Genomic DNA, 22,531 nt, shown 5'->3' with positions numbered 1-22,531 from the left:
GCGGAACTTCCTCCACTTGGTCTCGCCCCCGGGCTTCCGGGGAACCGGAGCCTTCAGGGTTGTCGGGTTTCCGCTGCTTGATGTTGAGTTTTGTCAAGTTTATCTTCGGGTACAAGAAACGTCATTAGCGCCTCACAAGCTCCTGAGCCGCTGTGTGCCTCAGTGTCCCCATTTGAAGAAAGGTACATTAAGACCAGCCTTTAAGATTGCGGTGAGGTTAGAGTGTTAGATCGATGCCTGGGACACTCAGAAACCCGTGTGTATTTGCCATTATTAGTTATGGTTGTCGCCCACCCCAGCTTCACCGCCACTGCCTATCTGGCACCGCACGCAGTTCTGAGGAGGAATGAGCGTTTGTTGAGTTCCAAGTGCGCCCCTCGCACGGAACTGCAGTAAAAACGGATTTCAGCCAGTGCTGGAACTGAGACTCCCAGAAGCCGAGTGTCTTGCTGAGGGTCACCAACTAGCCACCCGACTTTAGATTTTGCACTTAGTCGCTACGCTGTATAGTTCCCAGCCCACTCCATGCTCGGTCACACCACGACTTGATAAAGGCATTCCCAGCGACCCCCTGTCCTGGAACACCTCTGTTTTCTCAGTACCTCCTACTTAATCAGTCTAGAAAATGTTCCCTAATGATCCCACTCTTTTCTCTGGTTGACCAATAAAAATAACCTCTAACATCTGTGAAGGGCTTATTAGGTACCAGGCACTCGTTTTTTACACGTGGTCTCATTTCACCCTGAGGATCCGAGTGCCTCGAGCAGTATTAGATGAAATAATACAAGTAAAAGGGCGCCTGGTTGGCTCCGGATTTGTACGTGTGAGCCCTACATTGCGTATAGAGATTACTCAAAAATAAAATCTTAAAAAAAAAAAAATACAGGTAAAGCTCTTGATGCAATGCACAGAGTAATGCTCAATAAGTGGTGGCCATTATTATGATCCCCATTTTGCAGGTAGCAAAACAAAGGCGTGGGTCGGGTGATTGTCTTGGGATTGTTCATGTGGAAGGGGGAAAGCTAGGAGTTATATGCAGGCAGATAGGCTTCAGACACCTGGTTCTTAGCTCCAAATGTTCCCCTTCCTTGATGCTACAGTAGCAGGCATTATGCCGCTCTGAAATAACCAATTTTGAGTTCCTCAGAAGAAGGAGACCTCCCCGGGGAATTCCGCTTTGAACTTCCAGCTTGTTTGCTGAGGTGAACTCCGCTTTGCCAGTAACCATGATACTTCAGGGATGTTAAAAGTTGCTGATTAGGGGGTGCCTGGGCTGGCCCAGCCAGTATGCGACTCTTGATTTCAGGGTCATGAGTTCAAGCCCCACTTTAAGGACAGAGCTTACTTAAAAAAAAAAACCAAACCAACAAAAAACCAAGTTGCTGATTAGATCCCAAGGCTTCAAGATCGTGCTTTGGACAATAATTTCTTTTCCTGTCACCTTTCCATTTCTGCTTTCATTTATTCACAGATTCACTCACAGCCCTATGGAACACACTTCTGCGATCTCCTAGATGATGAATGACCTGACTTCTTACAGGCCTCTCATAACTCTCACCAGAGTTCAGTGTTTTCTGCTTTCCCAACTAATGGCAAACTTGGTGGGGGCAGAGATCATGTCTGTCTTGGTCACCGTGTCCCTGGCACCTAGCACAGAATCTAGCATAGTATAGGTGCTCAGTAAATGTTTCCTGGACGAATGAATGCTGCCAAAAGGAGTGTAGCACAGAGAGAGAAATGGGCCCATAGTAGCCAAGATGCAAGTGAGATCCTGACACTGCACATCCTCTTTTCCCACGTCTCACATTTCTTCAGTGTCCTCATCCCATGGATCTTTCGTGGCTCCACCTGGACTCCAGAATTAGCAGCCAGAAATGACTGCAGCACCAATGCAGAATACCTTGGCCATCAGAGAAGCCCATCAGTTGGGATCCTGGGCTCATCACTCAGGTCTTGTACGCACACCCCTCTTGAGCTGCAGAGGTTTGGTGTTGAGGAGAGAGGGTGGACGATTCTGGGAAGATGAAGAACTTACTTCCTGGAACTTCCCACTCTTCGCAGAGTGTGTCAGTGTGGCCACCGCTTTGATGTGCAGTGACCAGTTTACTATCCTCACCTTCCACTGTGACTTGTGAATACAACCGTCTCCTCAGTCTTCCAGCCCTCACTCCTGCCTCTGCTTCACTCCACTGTCACTCCTCCTCCTCCACATAGGAGTTGCTCCTCCAGTCTTCCAGATCCTCATTCAAGAAAGGATCTTGCTCTTTTGATTATTTTATGTTGAATCTTTTTAAAAAATTTCTTTATTAAAAAAAATTTTTTTTTAACGTTTATTTATTTTTGAGACAGAGAGAGACAGAACATGAATGGGGGGAGGGTCAGAGAGAGAGGGAGACACAGAATCAGAAGCAGGCTCCAGGCTCCGAGCTGTCAGCACAGAGCCGGACGCGGGGCTCGAACTCGTGAACCACGAGATCATGACCTGAGCCGAAGTCGGACACTTAACCAACTGAGCCACCCAGGCACCCCAAAAAATTTCTTTATTTTTAGAGAGAGGGAGAGGCTATCCCAGGTAGGCTCCTCGCTGTCAGTGCAGAGCCCTACGTGAGGCTTGATCCCATGAACCTTGGGATCATGACCTGAGCCAAGAGTCAGACATTTAACTGACTGAGCCACCCAGGGGCCCATTATGTTGAATCTTTAATCTCTCCTGTATTGCCTCCCCTCTTCTGATTTAAAAAGAAAACACACAGGTCTCTTCCGCTATAGAAACATCTCCACTTGCTCTGTTACCTCCATAACCTACCTCTCTTTCTGGCTGCCTCTTTAAAAAAAATTTTTTTTAATGTTTATTTATTTTTGAGAGGCAGAGCACGAGTGGGGGAGGGACAGAGAGAGAGGGAGACACAGAATCCGAAGCAGGCTCCAGGCCCTGAGCTGTCAGCACAGAGCCTGATACGGGGCTCAAACTCACAGACTGTGAGATCGTGACCTAAGCCGATCTTGATCTTCAAAACCCACCTAGACACTTCCAGCTGGTTATCACTATTCCCAAAACGACATCTCTAGGTCAGGAGTCATACTTATATCTCTCTTGTGCCCTAACTCTAGGGAAAGGTCTTCTGATGATTTCATTTTCTTTTATATCTGTCCTTCTTATTTTTAAAATATTTTTAAAAAATATTTTATTTTTTTAAAGAATATATTTTTAAATTTATTTATTTTTTTTTCCAACGTTTATTTATTTTTGGGACAGAGAGAGACAGAGCATGAACGGGGGAGGGGCAGAGAGAGAGGGAGACACAGAATCGGAAACAGGCTCCAGGCTCTGAGCCATCAGCCCAGAGCCCGACGCGGGGCTCGAACTCACGGACCACGAGATCGTGACCTGGCTGAAGTCGGACGCTTAACCGACTGCGCCACCCAGGCGCCCCAAATTTATTTATTTTTGAGAGAGACAGAGAGAGAGTTGGGTGGGGGCAGAGAGAGAGGGAGAGAATCCCAAGCAAGCTCCCCACTGTCAGTGTGGAGCCCAATGTGGGGTTCGAACTCATGAACCGTGAGATCATGATCTGAGCCGAAATCAAGAGCTGGATGCTTAACTGACTGAGCCATCCAGGCGCCCCTAACAGTTTTATTTTTAAGTAATCTCTACACCCAGCATGGGGCTCGAATTTACAACCCCAAGATCAAGAGTTGCTCGCTCCACCAACTTAAGCCAGCCAGGTGCCCCTCTGTCCTTCTTGCTTAAACAATTATTTTAAAATGTTATTTATTTTTCGGATACAGAACACCAGCAGGGCAGAGAGAGAGGGAGACAGAGGATTCGAAGCGGGCTCCACACTGACAGCAGCAAGCCTGATGTGGGGCTTGAACTCCTGAACCGTGAGATCATGACCAGAGCTGAAGTTGGACGCTCAACCAACTGAGCCCCCCAGGCGCCCCAAACAAATTCTTGATGTAATGTCCTGTTACCCATTAGGATCATTCATTCCACAAAGGTGCATACTGTGTACGAGGCATTGGAATACAGTGGGCAGCTGATGAGGCTGGAGAGAAGGACAAAGGTGAGAAGAGAGGAAGCTAAATTTGGAGAAGTAGATGGAAGCCAGACCATGTGACCCCTTGTTGGAAATAAGGATAGTTTAAAATCACTAAAAGGCTTTAGACTGGATGTAGAGTGACTTCCTCAAATTTGTGTTTTGAAAATATGCTATCAGTTACGTATGGAATGGATTGGGGGCAAGGAAGCTGGGGTGAATGACAAGTAAGAAGCCAGTTGGGCTACTGCTGTGGACCAGATGAGACCTAGGGTTATAGGAGATCTAGCTTGGACAAGAGAAGTGCAGAGGAAATGAAGAAAGGGAAGAGATTAAGAGGTGCACTCAGTCCATCTTAGTGATGGATTAGTTATGGGGAGTAAGGGATGGGGCAGAGTCAAGGATGCTCCTAGGTCTCTGGGTTTTATCACTGAATGGATGGTAACGCCATATACCATGGTGCCAGAGGAGGGGCAAGCAGGCAGGATGGTCTTATGTTATGGATGCATTGAGTTTGCAGTACCGTTAAGCTATTCAAGTGTTCTGACACGTTGAGTAGATGATCATACGTACAGGTCTGGAGCCCAATGGTATGGGCTGGAAATATAAATTTAAGTCATTAACATATAGATGGTAATTAAAGCCGTAGGAGTTTTGGGCCCTGGAGCTGATGAACAACACGTAAAAGAATCTTGCCTTGGGGCACCTGGCTGGCACATGGGGTACAGTGTGCAAAGCTTGATCTCAGGGTTGAGTTCAAGCCCCATGTTGGGTGTGGAGCCTACTTAAAAAAAAAAAAAAGAATTCTACCTTTTGAATGGTGCTTACATTGCAGTGAGGGAGATGGATAATAAAGAATAAGCAAGACAGTTTTAGAAAGTGGTCCATTTTTGGAAGAAAATATAGCAGGACAAGAGCATAGGGTAGCTTAGGGTTGGGGGGGTGGTGACAGGTAGTTTTTTTCTATTTATTTAAGTAATCTCTATATCCAACACAGGGCTCGAACTCACAACCCTGAAATCAAGGGTCACATGCTCTTCTGACTGAACCAGCCAGGTGCCCTCTGATGACAGCTATTTTTGAAAGGATCATCCGGTTAAGGCCTCATGTTTGACCAGAGACTACACAATGGTGCGGGGACAAGAGCATCCCCAGCAGTGGAAAAGTAAATACGATGGCCTTAAGGTGGGCGTAGGTTTGGTGTGATGAACAGGGGTAGTCTAAGATTGAGATTGGGAGAATCATAGGGAACGAGACTGAGTAGAGGGTTTGTGTGCCGTGGTATCGAGTTTAATTTTAATTTTAAGGAGAAACCCTGGGAGGGTAGCGACATGAACAAACAGAGAAGCCTGGGGTGGAGCTAAGCGGAGGGTGACAGCCAGGGGTTGCTGCAGTGATGGCCAGATCCTAGTTGGTGTGGGAAGATGTGGATCTTGTGTGGATGCACGTTTAGCACACAGCCGAAGGGCTTCCTGACAGCTAAGCAAGTGATGTGAAGAAGCTGGGGGTTTGAGCCACTAGGTGGACAGTGGTGCCATTTACTAAGATGGTTAAGACCAGGGAAGGAGATGTGAGTAGGAAGGTGGAGGGATTTGTCTATTAGACTGGGAAGTAGACAGGCAGGAAGTCAGGTGGATAGACAGGATATTAGAAGGGCCAGGGTTGGAGATATAATTTGGGCACGATGGGGACATGTGTTGTATTGAAAAACACAGGGCTGGTCGATCTCATATAGGAGGAGCAATGTGACTAGATAGCAAAATTTAGGAGTGGGCCTGAGCCCAGGGGCACTGCAAAATTTAGACCTCAAAGGAAAAAGGGGACCAAGAAAGAAGGCCAGTGGGGAGGACACCACCTAGGATGTTGGCATAGAGAACAAGGCGGAGCTTGGGGTTGAGCCCTGATGAAACCAACTTTTCCTGGCCAGGCAAAAGAGGCTGAGGGAGGTGGAGGAGGGAAAGGACCACGTTAGAGCGACGAAGGAAATCCAGGAGCTGTGGTATCGGGAGGTAAATGGCTGCGTCCGTTGGACGAGGGAGGATGTTAGTGACCTTAGAGCCAGCTCTCTTCAGGAACGATAAGAGGCAGAGGCCTAGGAAGGGGAGGAGAGAAAATGTCTCGAGAAGAAAAATGGGGCGGGGGCAGGGGCTGGAACGTGGGCCCACAGGAGGATGTGTGTGTACAATGGCACGGACTTGAGTGCGCTGACCGGCGGGGGCTCCAGCTGAACAGCGCCCCCAAGAGGGGGCAGGAAGGGGCAGGGTCCCAAACACTGGAGGCAGCGGCACTTGAAGGGGAAGGAAGCACCTCTCTCTGATTATAGTTTGGAAGCAGGAATTTGGGGGATTCTTCTGACATCCCTGATTTTCTTTCTCCACGTATTAGGACGCTCGCTGCTTGGTGTCAAGGTTTCACTGCTGGTTGGTTACAGTAGATTTACAGGAGTCCTTATTTGGCCTGTAATGACTTTTTTTCTGAGCAGTGCTGCTCTTGGGTACTGGCAGAAAATAGAGAGTCAGGTTTCTAAAGTGGGGATTTTGTCACATGGGTGTCAAAACAGGAGGGGCGAGGGGAATTTAGAGACGTTAGCAACCACGCTAGTGAAATTGTGGGCTACAACACCTAAACTGGATTAGGAAGGGAGAAAAAAGAGAGGGCTGGCGGGATGAAAGAGAATAAATAGTCAGTGTCCTGGAGTTTTAAAATTCACCAGAGAGGAGGAGTGGGAACCAGTTGGGAGGACAGGAGGTTAAGGTCAAGGACACTGAAATTACTGGTTCTGGAGGGGAGCAGTTTTGGGTGAGTATGGGAGTGTGTGGCTGGACTGGAGGAAGGCAGGTAGAAGGCTGGCCGTTAGGGTGGATTTTCCCTGTGGCACTGAAGTCACCTAAGGTGATGGCAGGGCACGTAGGCGTGAGGAGGGCCGAGTCAGAGGCTAAAGTCTGAACCACCACCATTCTACAATGTGCCACCCGTCCCCCCGCCCTTAGCCGTCTATGCATTTTTTGAATACCCGAACTTTAAAGTCAAGTCTTTTGGTGATACAGGTCCTCATTGTTTTTGCAATGATCTTTTTTCCTCAGAAAATAGCACTTGCTTGGAACAGGAAGGCCCTCGAGGTGTTCGCCAGCACCTCATCTCACACTTGCTGCATTTACTTATTTTATGAAACAAGAATTGGATGGCATATGGCCTACCACTTTGTACAACAGACTCACTTAGGGACGCTTTGTTGGAAATCTAGGTGTTTCTCAGCAGAGGACATTCTGGCATGCTAACTTTGGAATCCTACCTGGGTTCTATTATGTGACTGAGACAAGTTTCAGTCAAATGAGCGAATGTACGTGGCCCACTTAGAGCGGTGCCCAACTTACAGTAAGCAATCAGTGTTCCCTATTATTAGCTAATTAAATGATTCTGAACCGTTCTCCTCATGCACTGGGTTCGCCACCATCTGTTTGGCACAGCATTCTGAGAATTAAGTCAGACAAGAGTACCTGGGAATTAGAAAGCATTCGTTTCCTCCCATTCCTCCCCTTTGCTATTCTAAGAGGTGCTTCAAGGCCACAGAGCTAACAGGTCTGTGTTTTAGCAGCTAAAATAACCATAAATAAGAAACTGCTGAGATGGGGCAAAGCGTCTGAGCCATGTGACAGCACTCAGGGCAGGGTGGCGAGGCCCTGAGCGGCGAGCAGGCTGGGTCTCGGCCCTGGGTGCAGCGTGGCCCTCCGCAGGCACTTCTGTCTGCTCTCCTGGCTCCCACGCCAATGGCAAGTACAGGACTCAACAAGACAACGAAGCTAGAAGGAGAAAGTCAGTTTCATTTCGAGAATGTGGAGCCCGTACCGCGGGCAGGCAGCGAGGAGCACAGACCTCCCTCCCGACTGGCCAACCTGACGCCCCCAACAGCAAAAACATACAGGACAAGGGAGACAAAATGGAGGATGCCGGGATGCTGCCTTTCGGAGACCTGCATGTGGAGCAGGGAGAGGGACAAGAAGAAACAAAACATAAACATTTGACAAACTAGCAAATTAAACAGGCAGAATGAAACAGGAAACCACAATAGATGCTTAGCAGCCAAACACATTTATTAGTCTTTTTTCTCTTTTTTTTTTTTCCAGGAACCCAAAAATATTTTGTAGTTATAATGTAAGCAACTGAGTTGCACATAATACAATCATATCTTTCCAAAATAAAATAAAATAAAAAACTAAACAAAACAAAAATAAGCTGTTTAAAAGCCCAAAAAAACCCTTCAGAAAAACTCTTATATATGCATTACATCATCTCTCAGTTTTAATGAAATGACGGCGACTTAATTCCTTAGTACTCAACCTGTCACAATCCAACGAAACACCACCCTTGAGTTTTTTTTGTTTGTTTTTGATTTTTTTTTAAATCCAGCATGAGAAATACAGTACCTGCTATGGCAAAAAATACACATAAAATGCAACTTTTCAGCTTATTTGTACATTAGTAGAGTTTAACATTTTATTGTTTTTTTTTAAGTGAACCAGTGATTTTAAGTACCACTATACTAAAAAAGTAAAATAAAATAGAGAAAAGGGGGGCCCAGCCTGCCATGCAAGTGCACCTCTAAAGTGCCTAGTTTCTGTGTCCATGTAAAACCAGTAATATGAGGAGCAATTTCAACAAATGGGAGTTTGATTAAACCTCTATGTTTAAGAAAAAAAAAAAAGACAATGCCATATCCTCCCTTTTCTCCCCTCAAACTTCCTTAAATCCCATCGTCCACTTTCTCTGTTGCCCACCAGAAGAGAGAAAAGAAAGCCACCAAAATAACATTGTAAAAGCTATTTCAAGTATAAGAAAAACAAAACACTTCTAGGTAACTTGCAGAGAGCATCACTATGTGCAGCTATATGTAGTCATGTTGGTAGGTTTTGTTTCTGCTGAGTGTTTCAGATGAGAGGATTTTTGCTGTACCTTCCTGTTACCTGTTTTGTGTGCAAAGTTGGAAAGCTGCCTTTTAAAACTCCAGCCTCTTTCTGATGCCCTTCTCTGCACCTTCTGTTGAAAGGGGGCAAGGAGAGAAGTGAAGGGAGGAGGAAAGAGGAGGGCGGGGGGTGCCAGTCATTAAAATGGCACTCCTCCCATCTTCCTTCCCAGGCCTCCCACCTCCGAATCCCCAATCCCCGCACTTCTCTGGTTCACCGTCAGCGACCTAATTAACTCTCACGGCAGAGATTCCCATTCTTATTTCCTGATTTGGTAGGATATATTTTACTATGTAAACATAGCCCCTAGGATTATGGAACCCAAAGCAGCATTTATATCTCCATCTAAATGGAGAAAGATAAAATAGTCCAGAAACCTCTCCTCAGGTTGCTTTTGTTGTCTGTTTTTGGTTACTCACGACAGGGGTGGGGTGGGGTGGGCACAGAATTAAGTTGTAGGCAAATAGTAAGAGAGAGTTAGGAGTGGGCACAATTGAGCTGTTGTGTCTGCTTCCCCCGCCCCCCCCCTCCCCCGCCCCGGTCCCAGAAGGGTTTTTTTTTTTCTTTTTTTTTTTTTTATAACCTGTTAAAAATGTTCCTGCACCTTAAGTCATACAGAGGTTAAGGCCAAGGGTGCAGAATCTTGTGCACGTGTCTCTGTGAGCACATTCACGGTGCATGCACCATTTTTGATGTCTTCTGTGAGATCACTGGACACACTTTGGTCACTGGTGTGTGCAAAGGGTGGTGGTGGGGAAATGTCCCGGAAAAGAAGTGCAGAGATCAGCAAAGCCCTTTGGGAGCATTGTGGATGGATATAAGGGCAGTAAGGACTTAAGGGGGACCAGAGGAAGGAGACTGACAGAAAAGGGGCCAGCCTCCAAACAACAGAAATAAAATCAAAGGTGGATGGCGGCCCAAATCAGAAGGTGGGTGGTGAATATGTGTGCATTTATTATCAAGCTTCTTCCCCTCAGAGGAAGTCGTCACTATACAAGATCGGTGAGCTCAAACTAAAAAGGGCTTCTAGACAGATACAGGGTTTATCCTTAAGATGGGGGGGAAAGGAGATGTTTGTGAAGAAGTTATTCAAAATGATCCATTCTGACCCTGCCTCGTGGGTGGCCAAATCTAGGAGAGCAGTAGCTGACAGGTTCCTACAAGCAGCATTTGTTAAACGTCCTTTCCCTCTACCTAATGTCAGCTTCAGGCCTCACGGAGACGAACGAGAAGAACATCTGAGGGTGCTCACACCTTTCGGGGAGGCTGTTTGCACGTCTCAGGTGGATTTCCTTTAAGTAAGACATCAATCCATTTCCAGAGCATCGCAAAGTGACAAGGCTATGAATTCTGTAGCGCCAAACTGAAATGCCAGGGACTAATTCCCTTTGTGAGCTACAGAATGCTACTCTGTTGCTCAAAAAAGTCAGCCTGTGTGTGAAGCAAGAGAGGTCGAGAGCTCAAGGTCTCAGGTAAAAAACATTCTGGAGTGCCTGGAGGGGATGGATCTTCTGGAAGAGAGAAATTCAGACACTCCCCACCCTGGAAGTAGATCTGGAAGAGATGGCATCTATTTGAAACAGGGTTCAGACACTGGTCGGCTGTCACTGTGTATGAGAGGCAATGGAGAGACCACCACCCTACAAATGCAAGTCCGCTCCCCTGACCTGTTCTTTCTCTTAAGCCTGAAAGAAGATCTGAAACTTCAGATGGCTTAACAAAAAAAAAAAAAAAAAAAAAAAAAAAGGAAAATATCATATTTTAGGGCTACTTTCACAGCAAAGGAAAACATCGTAAAAGTTATCCTATTTACACATTCATATTTTAAAAAGGATAACCCACTGGTGTCAGAAACGGAGAGGGGAGTTAAGGGTCTACATTGCAGGGGAAATGTACCTCGAGGTATTGTTTTGTGTTAGACAGTTGAAACGTCAGGATTTTATTTTTTGTTTTGTTTTTTTTTTGTTTTTTTTTTTTTTGTGTTTTTGTTTTTTTGTCTAAAGGCAATCTAACAGATTGGAACCCTGATAAGATCGTGCCCGTGCAACCCTGCACGGGCACGAGGAGACTGTGATCAAGTCTGTTCCTCGTTACAGTACTGTGAACGTCAACAACAAAAACTTCTGCCTGGAAACACTGAACGTGGGCAGAACAATCTCTGGCTTATGATACTGCGTGTTGCAAAGAATGCCTAGACCAGAGCAGTGCAGGTGCCAGGACTCACCACAGGAATTCTGTCGGGCCGGGAGGCTCTAGGCTTTCCTGTGTGCAGCACCTCACCGCTCACCAGCTCTCTAGCAGAACAAATGGCAAGGAAGCAGAGAGAGGACGTTCGGCTGCGGGGCAGTGGGTGGGGAAGGAAGAGTCCTTTTTTTGCCTGCCAAGCCAACGGGCCCTCTTCCCCACAGAGCAAGACAGTTTCCTTATAAATAAGTCACTTAAAAATGCTTAAGGAAAAACAAAGACAGATTAAAAGGAGCGAGGAGGAGCCGGAGGAGGAGTTTTGGAAATCGACAGGAAGATGAACTTTAAGGTCAGCACGAACGAGGCATGGTTTCCTGAGCTTGAAAGGGTTCTGAATTCAGGAAAGGATGAGTACTTTTTCCCAGAGAACACGAGGGCCTTTGGGGCCCCCGCTGTGGCCCTGGGCTAACACTGCACGGTTAGGGTGGAGAATCCGGCTGCCAGGAACCGCAGGCCCCCAGGACTGCAGGAGGACTCCGCGTCTCTTTCTACCTCACTGTGCCGACTTGACCGCTGCTGGCTCTCACTCCCCTTCCCCGCCAGGACGTGGGGACACCATGGACACAGAAACCGTAGAACAAGGATGCAAAGCCACTTCCTTCCCCTTTCTGCCCTCCCCCTCCCCCCCCCTTGCAGAATGCATAGTTACAATTCACGTTACAAAATAAAGAAGCAATGATGACCACATATGGGACCTTTTTTTTTTTTTGAAAAAAGAAAAAAAATCCAACAACCTCTTCTTAAATTCAGTATCAAAATTCACATTTGCATAATAATACATTTCAAGGCCATTAGAGAGGAATGAGAGAGAAGCCCAGAGAGCCACATCTCTCCTCCCTTTGTCTCCTGAATGAAGCTGAAGGAATCTTGCGGGAGGGACTGTTTTCCTCTTTGGGGAGTTCTGAGGAATTATGGAAAATGGCCCTTAGCATTCACTTGTGGTTTCTTTAGAAGATCGGGCATGGGGAGAAGAGGTGGAATCGTTTAAAACAAACATAAAAACAAATGAAGAGACACTGCAGATTTCTACGTTTAACTAGAATAGTTCTGAAGAAATACAATATGATTTCAGATTTTTCTTTCTTTTTTTCTCAAACACTTCCATCTTATTCTCTCAAAAGCCTTTTCCTCGTGTGTAATACCCTGTTCTCATAAACAGCAACATTATGGGACTTCCATTTGGGAAAATAATTGCCTTCTCAGGACACAGACTCAAGAGGGTGGAAACGCGCTGCCCGCCCCGCACAGGGCGGAAGCCAGAAAACGCCTTCTTGACATGCACGAATGTGTCACAGACATCACCATATTTCAGTTCTCCAGTGCTTACAGAAAAACAAAAACCAAAACGGCCACGGCCACACGCGCGCGCACACAGACACGAGGGAAACTAGGTACTGCAGGTAGAGAAATTCAACCTGCGCTCTCCGACCGACCTGGGTCTCTGTCGTTGTGCACCATCACCTCATTCTCCCGCCCGAGCCCCAGGATCTTTTCCACACAACTCTACACTGTGCAATATGGGTGCTAATGAAAACTCCACGGCTGCCCCCGGGGACTGCCAGGAGAATCGCTGACTTCCCTAAAGACTAAGCTGACCGCCTTTCTGTTTTATCCCCACGGAGAGCTTCTTCCTAAAACAGACGGTCCCTGTACTCCCAAAGGCACATTCAGAAATACTACACTTAAGTAATTCCTTGGACAAAATTAAAAGGGGGAGGGGGACGGGGGGGTGGTGTTTTAAACACATTTATTCTAACATCCCGAAATTTCCGGCAAGAAGGGTCACGCTGGATGCATCACTTGGTGAGAAACTATACTACCTTTAAAAGGTATGTAACTTCTTTAAAGGGTTCCAAAGGTTTTTGCTTTGTTTAGTATACAGACGACCCCCCCCTTTCCATTTTTGGCGAACACGTTTAGGATACACGACCTTCCTGTCCATAAAGCTCTGCGGGACGGCTAGCTCACCTCCAGTGACCTCGCACAACCCAGCCCTCTGAGAACCGTGCACACCTTTCAGGAGCCAAGGGAGAAGGAAAGCCAGATTGAGGGTGGGGTCCAGGAAAGCAGGGGTGAAGGGGAAGAAAAGCACTTCGTTTCACATCTCTGCAACGACCACACTGTAAAGTACCTTTACAGTTTTGCTGCTCCCCACTAGCAGTAAAGAGGAATTAAGCTCTTTGAAAACAACAGTCTCAACATATTAATCTTGGCTCGAGAGGGGTCAATGGCGATTGGGAATGGACTTCCAAAGTGGTGACTGACAGTGTGAAAAATAAACCGAGGCACAAAGTGCTTTACGGAAACACGATTTCTTTCTTTCTTTCTTTTGTTTTTTTTTTTTAAATTTACAACACAACACTTCTTGCCTTTATCTGACCTTTCCTTTCCCCAGGGACAAAACTAGTGTTTGTCACAACGAAGACCCCATGACTGAATCTTGCAGAGACCCTTCAGTCAGGGTGGGACCATGTTTCCTGGTGTGCATAGTTTCTCTTTAAAAACAAATTCAGCTGTATAGCCAAGTGAAAAGAACTATTTAAATTCTGTGAGGCAAACACTGGCAGCTTCGGTCTTCTTTTTTTTTTTTTTAGTGGTGGTGGTGGTAGGATACAAGAGATTGACATTTTAAAAACCACTCAAATGTTAGAATACTTGGTAATTCCTTCAGCTCTAGTCTGAGTGACCACACACATAAGGATAGCAGGAATGCCCAGCCGGTGGGGAGTAGCTCTGTTTCCTGACCGGTGTTCCCTTCACCATCCTGTAAATGTTCATGGCCTCTTTGGCGGTGCAGGCAGCGGGGAGGCATTCTGGGCAGGTTAGGGAGGGTCAACGTTCTATTTTTATTCCATTACTACTGTGTTCATAGACTCCTGAAGTTGAGAACTATTTTAAATCTAAGAATGTGATGCCAGTACCTCCTTTATCAGATTCAAGGTCAAGAAAACAACACCGTCATTAACAAGTGGGGACCATCTCTGAAAATACACACACCTTTGGCACTGGCCATAAACCTACAGAGCTTATGACAGGGTATGCACTAACTCTGGAAACACAGAGACCCCACACATTCTATGGGTTTTTTTTTTTAAAACAGATTGTTGACGTTCTTGACAACATTATGTATATTTGCCTGCTTCTAGACTGTGTGGACAGCCTGTAGTTGTAGATAAGAAAGCTAAGAGGGTGCGGTGTGCAGCAGAGGGTGAGGGCGCCCTATTTTCTGAAAGGGTGCTGAGGTCTACAGATTGACAACTCCCTGTAGACACAGAGGCTGGAATATTTTCATCTGCACCATTACATGCAGCCTTAGCTGTACACTCACAGAAAGGAAAACAATTCAAGAATACATTTCTTTTTGCAGCAACACTAAGCAGCATAGTTAATGCACAGACATGAATGAAGTGTGACAAAATGTGGCAAAAACACTGAAGAAAAAGTTTGATTTTGTTTTTTAACCAGCTAAACATGTGTCTCTACGCTTAGTAAAAGACCCTATAGATAGTTAAAAGAAAAAAACCCAAATCCCAAACAATAACCTACAAAGTGTTATATATTGAATCTGAACTCCGAGGATGGGGGAGAAGGGGACCTTTCTTACATAAAGACTCAATTGTTCCCTAATCTTAGAGACGGCTGTTAGAGCCAAGTCTGCTGAAAACATCTTATTTACACTGCAGAGGAAAACAGGCTTGGCTTAAGCGTTTTTCTCAACACAGAGACATCTTCATTTTGTTTAAGAGTCAAGATGGCAAAATATAAAAAAGTAAAATTAAAAAGTACACAGCATCTGAGGTCGATATGGAATCTGGCTGTTAACCCTACAAAAACTGCCCCCCCGACAAGTGGCAAAAATCCGAGTGAATCTTTGCAACAAGTCAGTAGCCCGTGAAATGTTAGTTTCTGCTAGATATATTAATAAAAGTTCTTCCAAATTCTTAGGCAGGGATTTCTTTTCCTCTCTTTTTTCTTCTTCTTATTTATTTTTTTGCATATCTTAGATCCCACGTTCAACCCACAGGAACTTGGAAGAACCGACTGTTCATTTATGCTACATTCATATCAGAAGAGGTGGCAAAGTTCTTAGAACAGGAGCCATCTGATTAGAAAATTAAGCTGCTATAAATAAACCTGATCGAATGGCAATCAATGGATAATTATTTACTGGGGGATACTGATGAAAGAATTTGCTTTGGAACCTTGACATGCCATCACTGCTAAGTTAACTTCTGTGCATGTTGTAAATGCAAAAAATCAAGGGCTAGGTACGGAGGAACCAGAGATGCCACATGGGCCATCCATTTCTTCACAGTGTCTCGGAGATCTGAACTTTGTGGGTTGTTTGTTTGTTTGTTTGTTTGTTTGTTTGTTTTTAAACACCTAAAATTAGGTCATGGCACTGGATTTAAATTGCCAGTAGAGGTCTCCAGTCTGATGGAAGACATCTCTTCCCCACGAGTGCTTATTTTTTTATTTTTTAAATTTTTTTGGCGACTCATGTGGTAGACAGAAACCAAGTTTGTGATGTTTGAAAGATGGACACCTCCAGCCACTAGTAATCAAGTGTTTAAAAAATAAAGGAAACTAGTAAAAATTGGAAAGCTCAAATTTACATGATCGAAATGTTTACAAAATAAATCTACATAATGAGAGGTGACCAGCAAACCTCTGTACACATGCCAGAATGTGGTGGAAGAGAAGCCACTCCCACCGAATTTTCTAAGTGTATGGAAGCCACTTAACCTCTCAGCAGACATGGCTCTTGCCAAAGAATATCACGGAAAGAAGAGTTTTTCTCTTCCATTATATTCTCACTATATCCTTTTCTTAGGTCACTGCCAACCAATAAAGCAAAGCTTCCATCAAGTTGACAAAAAAAAAAAAAAAAAAAAAAAGGTGGGGGGCAGAGTTGGGGGAAAGAGAGGAGACAAGGGAGGACAGGAGCAGAAAAACAGGAACCCCTTTCTACTGGCCCAACACAGACAGACTTTCCAAATCACTGTATGTGGTTGTCACAGTGACACACGTGGAGACGTCAGTACCCAGTAACGAGGGCGATAACACAAGGAAGGATCTTGGCATTCCACATTACTGAGACATGAAAGCATATTTAACTTCCTTGATTTCTGTTTATTTTCAATTTAGCCCACTGCCTGTGGGGCCTGTCCAGAACCACTCCGATTTCCTTAATGGGCAAGTGTCTTAATGTCTGTGGAGTGACTGGACCACATGCACATACACACGCGTTCCCCCTGCTTAGGATGTCTGGGTGTATGTACGAAGGCACTAAAGCGGCTTTAGAGAAATTGCAGGCAGCAACCCCACCCACTCCCTTTACCTGTCAAGCTGGAGTTTCTTTCCCACTGGGAAGCTTAGATGTTTAAAAGCAGCTGTGGTCATGCTTGGGAATTCTGACCCCCGGCCCCAGGAGGGAATACAAAAGGAGAATTCAATGTCATGAAAAATCGAAAGGAAATACTCCACATCTCCAGCTGAGGGATGGGGATAATTAAGCAGCAGATCTTCAAAACAGCAATTAAAATGAGCACAACAGTAGCTGGGAGCTAAAAAAGTAAAATCACTTGTTCCTTATTAGATTCTTCTTTTCTCCTCCTCCCATAACAAACGGAGGTAAGACAGACATTCTTTGTTAATAGAACAGTCCATAGATATTTTCCTCTAGTAATGCCTATATTTAAAATTTGTTCCAAAAATTATTAACCTATATTTCCTAGCTCTTTACATAGATTCTCAGCAATCCAACCGTACTATTTTACAGATTAGAGTTTACTTTTTTTTTCCCCCCTAAGTTGTTGTTTCTTTCTTTCTTTCTTTTGTCCTGGGGTTTGAGGGGCAGGGAGAAGGGTTCCCTTAAAAAAAAAAACAAAAACAAAAACAATCATTAGGGGAGATGTCAGTTCAATCTTAAATGGAAAGGAACAGAGTGATGACGTTCCCATTTATAAAAACCAAACGCTCCCACTAAATGACACACAATTTCAAACGAATCCATGATAAAGCTCTTAGAAAGCTAATCCTTCTCCCGTGTTTTTAAAGATAACGAATTGACCTGTTGCTGCTAAATTGATCATTTTTAAAAAATATTTCTTTCTAAGTGTTTTAAAATGTGTGATCCCCAGTATGACAATAATGTTTGGAGACTTTACATTTTTTTTTTTTAAGTAAAAATTGCTTCAACTTTTTGAAGTTTCAGGAACTTGTAAAAGTTTATGAACAGGAAAGAAACAGCCGTCTATCTAGGATAAGATACGGTTAAATAAACCATCTTCAAAAAACTGGCTTCCTACCCTAGAATTCCTGAGAATGCTTGCAAATTTTAAAGCAGGAAAATAAATGTTAAAAACAAAAACAAAAAACACTGTTAAATGCTCCCAGAGTTAGTCTTCATCTAAAATATATATTTATATGTATATATATACGCACTTTTTGGTCTTTTTTTTTTTTTAAGTTTTTAATTTTTTCCCTTTAAGCTTAAGATGGAAGAACATTTGAGCTTCTCATGTTTATTTTTACATATTTCAAATCCCTCATTATGTCTTGTAAACAAGAGGGGCTCTAGCACCCGGCTTTCACCGTAGTATCGTAAGGAACTCAACTAACCCATAGTGCAGGCCAAGGAACCAGCAGGCAGGAGGAGGGAGGGGGGGGGGGCAGGACACGACAGGGAATCACGGCAGTGGACAGGGCTGTCACGGGCTCGTGGGAGCCTCGGGACACGCTCCTGGCCCAGGGCCACTAAGATTTTGCCTTCTGTAGATGGCTGAACACAGCTGCTCTCCACCTGGACGTCACCACACACCACAGGGTTTTGCTCCTCACACAGAGAGCAGGCAGAGGGGACCAGAAGGAGACATTTTTGTACATGGGCAGAGATGGAAGGGTCATGGTGGTGGTGATGAAAACCGGAGAGCAGGAAGAGGGCACAGTTAGTTTTCTACAAGGCATCCAATGGGACTGAACCAACGCTGGAGACTCAAGTTTGACCACCTCCCCACAAAGGGTGCATAAAGACTTCCAAGAGCAAATGCTTACTTGAATTACACATGTCAATCTCTTTTGAGGCTAGGTTTATAATCAACAGGGTAAGCCAGAGGACTACAGAATTCCCACTCTTCGTCTCATAAAACCACTTGATGCAAATAATTCGTTTTTGCCTTTTCCTATACACACCCACCCACCCACCTACACACAGACACAAGCTAAAAGTCAAATACATTAGGCATTGTTGTATCCTTCACTGAAGATGCTAAAGAAAGAAAAACTCCCTTGTCCTCACTAGCAGCAAGTTATGGAGGACAGTAGAGGTCTGCTCCCACCAAGGGTTGGAATGGGCAGGTATTTGCTGGTACAGAATGTCGGCACTTTATGTTAAACAGTATAATGCAGACTGGGATGTCCACACAAGTGCTAGCACATTACCGGCATACGTTCCCCTCCCTCCCCACCACCCCCCGCCCCGCCAGCCATCTGCTTTGTATAAAGGGGTACCCCTTCAGGTCTGCTAGAACTCTTCACAAAAAGCAGTTTGATACATGTTGATTCCAACATAAGTACATACATGTTGGTGATAACTGTGGATTAAAAGTTGCCCCCTATTCGGCCCAGAGTACTACTACATTGATGCTTAAAAAAAAAAAAAAAAAAAAAAAAAAGTCTTTAAATACCAAAATAAAAAAGCAACATTACAAGGAAAAAAAAAAAAAATAAAGAGGTCAAAACCAAAAAAAGGTGCAATACTTAAAAGTCTTTGCTAAGTTATACCTGCCTAAGCAAAACCACATACACAGGAAATACACAACACAGAGAAACAAAAGGAAACGCTTGAAGTACACACTGGTTTAAGAACATTCGTTAAGTAAACGTTTCTGTCAGTGATGGCCTGGTGCTGTAGCGCGCCGCGGCCTGGCACAGGTAACGCTCGGCGAGAGAGGAGCAGAGAGGGAGAAGCTGCAGCTGCTCACGAGTTACTTGTTTCGTTTTCACACAATGAAAAAGAGAACCAATTCAGCATTACCTGACTTTCTGATGAATTCCTCATACCTGATTACAACAAGAAAGGGGGAACGTGGTTTTTCTGCTTTTGAGACACCACAGAAGTAAAAACTCTCTCATCGTCTGTTCCCGTTCAAACTAATGAAAAGAAAAGGCCTGCGTGAAACTTAACAGATATCCCGATGTGCCTGGTGGCCACTTACTTTAAAAAACAGAAATAAATAAAACACACGGTTGCTCCAAGAGGTACCTCCTGCTCTCCTACTTTTTTGGGACTTGGCAGTGCTCCGCTCTACTGCTAGGTCGAAAGAAAAGCAAGAGAAAACTCGCTCAGGCTAATTTGCAAATGTAAAGGAGCTCCCTGCTTTAATCATTAAAAAGCACTCTGTTCATCTTAATGCAGCCCAACGGAGTTGCTTTAAGTAAGCAGTGGCTCCCGGTGCTTGTGTGTTCTCATAGTTAAAAAAAAAAATAAAAATTAAAAAAAAAAATAAAAAGCAGATGGCCGGCCAGCCAGCCTGCAGACTGTTAGCAACGCAGCGTTCGGAGAGATCGGGTGGGGCAGGGGGAGGAGGACACGGGCACACGCACACACAGAGACAGAGAGAAGGATGCACGCAAATGCACATGAACACACGTGCACACACATACCAGAACGAGCATGCCTGGGCAGTTACATGTGCCAGAACACACTGGTATTTATCAACCAGCCAATCACAAATTTTTTCCTTTTTTTTTTTTTTTTTTTTTTAGGTTTTTTGTGTTTTTGTTTTTAAAGTGAGGCTCCGTCAAGTCTTCCCCCCCCCACCCCAACAATTCTTTTGAATTCCCCTCCCTCCCAAACGTGGTAGACCTAAGGACGGAAACACACCCAGTGCAAACAAAGTTAAAAAGCTATTTTTTTTCAGTATATATGTTTCTTAGCAACAACTTCCATATAACATGAAAAAAGTGAAAAACTAGAAACTAATTTTTTTAATTTTTTTGTGTTTAAATTTAAATGGTATGTGTACTTGCTTCACATTGTCTTTCTAGGTTGGCGTTCATGATTCAAGTATTTCAAGAGTGATATGTTCTCTTTTTGGATTCATATTCCAAACGAAAAAACTGAAGTTATAAGGGAGGCAACTATGTGCTCAGACAGTCTGTCAATGACCCACCTTTTTTTTTTTCTCTCTCTCCGTTTTCTTTTTTCCTTTTAAAAATGTATTTATTGCAAGTTGAAAAAAAAAACGAAAAGGTCAAGTTAGTGCTGCTGCTGTTCCAAAAAAGGTCACGAGGTCAGAGTTGAAAGTTTTAAGTTCAGATTGAATCCGACCCTCCTCCCAGAAGGTCACCAGGTAGTAAGGGAGCAGGGCTGCCCATCCTATGGGGATCTTCCACAGTTGGGACTCCCCACAAGCTAGAAGAATAGTTTGGGGGCCCCCACAATGAAGCGCCAGCAAGATCGGCCCCGCTGCTGCCGCCAGCACTGCTGCTCCACTGCCCGAGCCCTGTGGACCCACCGAAAAGATTCAAAGCAGGTCCGACGGGATCTGACTGGGTCTGGCCGGTCTCCAGCGACTGCCAACCTGCGGCGGGTGCACTTGGGGTTGCTGCAGGTGTAGGGGGCTGAGCTTGTGCCAGAAAGCGGCTGACTTCATCATCGGTGGCAAACTCAGCCAGGATGGTAGTGTTTCCCAACACACACCTAGAAGAAAGGGGAGGGAAAGAGCTATGGATTTGAGGGAAATCCTAAAGCACCCGCATGGACTGAGGGTTTCGAGTCCCAGAGTCCTTGATGTTCAAAGTATGCTCCTTTGACCAGCAGCTTCCACATCCCCTGGAAGCTTTCTAAAATGCAGAATCACAGGCCCCACCCCAGGCCTACGGGATCAAAACCTGCATTTTAACCAGACCAGGTGATTGAGAAATACTGTACTAAAGCAGTAAGGGATCACTAAATCTCAAGACCTCCAAAGACTACTAGGGGGTACCACGTATCGCTATCCTTTTGAATTTGTATGTTGAGAAAAATGTCATCTTTCTTTTCCCCATGGGAGGTAAAAGGTCACACTGCAAACATCAAGGTGACTCAACCTCACACGTCTGGAAGTGCCATCACTCTGCCTCTGGGCCGGGCTCACCGCCTGAGAGTCACCATTGCTTGCTCGTTCTGTCTGTAGCTTTCTGCCGGGGCCTGTAGCCACAGAGAGTCAGCTCTTCCCTGGCTACCAGTTTGACAGCAGCTGGGAGGGGGGACAGTCAAAGTGTGATCCAGTCCCACCTACGTAAGACAAAAAACTCTGCTACCCGCCAAGCCACAGCGTTTCAGCTTCACCAACAAAGAAGACAAAGTAAGCAACCAGATTCTATTACAAAAAGTGACGGCACCTACAATGTTTCACATTCTCCTGAACACTGGGGCTTTGTTTTACGGTATTAAAATTTACTCACTGCTTCACGACTTCATAAATTCTTTACTTTTGGAATTCTGATTACCGGCCTACACAGATATACAGGGCAATCCACGCCTGGGGAGGTAGAAAAGATCCGTCCCCTCCGTACCAAGCAATTGTTTATGCCAGGATGCTGTTTTTGTGCATGTTCTCGTGGATCTTTGCTTTATTAGGCAGGTGCCAGAATACTCACGTGTGCATCTTCGTGCGTGTTTGTCTCAGTGAGCGTAGGATGGGTACTCACATGTGCAGTGCAGTCTGGGCCTTGGCTGCCTCCTGTTTGGTGCTGTATCGGATCAGGGCAGTGCCCTGGGTTAGGTTCAGATGGAATGTCAGCAGTGGGCCATGCTGCATGCAGATGGTTCTCAACGTTGACCCATCAATCTAAGGAGTAATGATATTCATGAGTTAAAAACGAGGTAGGGTGTGAACAGAAGTCGAATGGCCTTTCTTGTATATGAGGAGGAGAAGGGCTTCTGGTTTGTAAATAATGATATCGGCACTAAGTAAGTCTTGGACAAAGGAAGGAAGGACTCAAAGCAGGAAAGAGTGCACTCAATAGAGGTCTTAAAGGCAAATTTTAAGTTAATTCAAAGCACGGGCTGAGATCTAATGTGCCCATGCTACAAAAAAAAAGTTTGCAAAAACACAGCTCAAGACAAATCCTATGATTCAACCTGTAGTCTGTTTTTAAGAGGTAAACACATGAATGCGTGTTGACTTGTGAGAGCCTTTAGAAAGCAGAAACAGGATGGTGCCCGAACAGGAACTTAAGACAAGTTCTCGACCTCATTAGTAACGTCGTATTTGAACTATTCTCCACTCCCCTGGT

The 22,531-nt window shown here is 44.9% G+C and overlaps 1 protein-coding gene and 1 long non-coding RNA gene across 5 annotated transcripts in view; one reads left to right on the top strand and one right to left on the bottom strand.

Moving 5' to 3' along the window:
* Window positions 1–67: 67 nt before the first annotated feature.
* On the top strand, window positions 68–2,327 carry LOC122472795. Its single transcript, XR_006294523.1, has 2 exons — window positions 68–182; window positions 1,472–2,327. It is a non-coding gene; the product is annotated as an uncharacterized LOC122472795 (long non-coding RNA).
* A 5,783-nt stretch (window positions 2,328–8,110) lies between these two features.
* TNRC6B (trinucleotide repeat containing adaptor 6B) overlaps window positions 8,111–22,531 on the bottom strand; it is a 254,962-nt gene continuing 240,541 nt past the window's right edge. For all 4 annotated transcript variants that reach the window (XM_043562671.1, XM_043562670.1, XM_043562669.1 and 1 more), the window contains 2 exons: window positions 21,944–22,083; window positions 8,111–20,951 (listed from right to left, as the gene is read on the bottom strand). In XM_043562671.1, the coding sequence (XP_043418606.1) occupies window positions 20,564–20,951; window positions 21,944–22,083 (528 nt within the window). In that variant the 3' untranslated portion in view covers window positions 8,111–20,563. The remainder of the gene's footprint in view (window positions 20,952–21,943; window positions 22,084–22,531) is intronic.

Source organism: Prionailurus bengalensis, chromosome B4, assembly GCF_016509475.1.
Source record: "Prionailurus bengalensis isolate Pbe53 chromosome B4, Fcat_Pben_1.1_paternal_pri, whole genome shotgun sequence".
NCBI classification, from domain to species: domain Eukaryota; kingdom Metazoa; phylum Chordata; class Mammalia; order Carnivora; family Felidae; genus Prionailurus; species Prionailurus bengalensis.
This window is presented reverse-complemented; position numbering and strand designations above follow the sequence as displayed.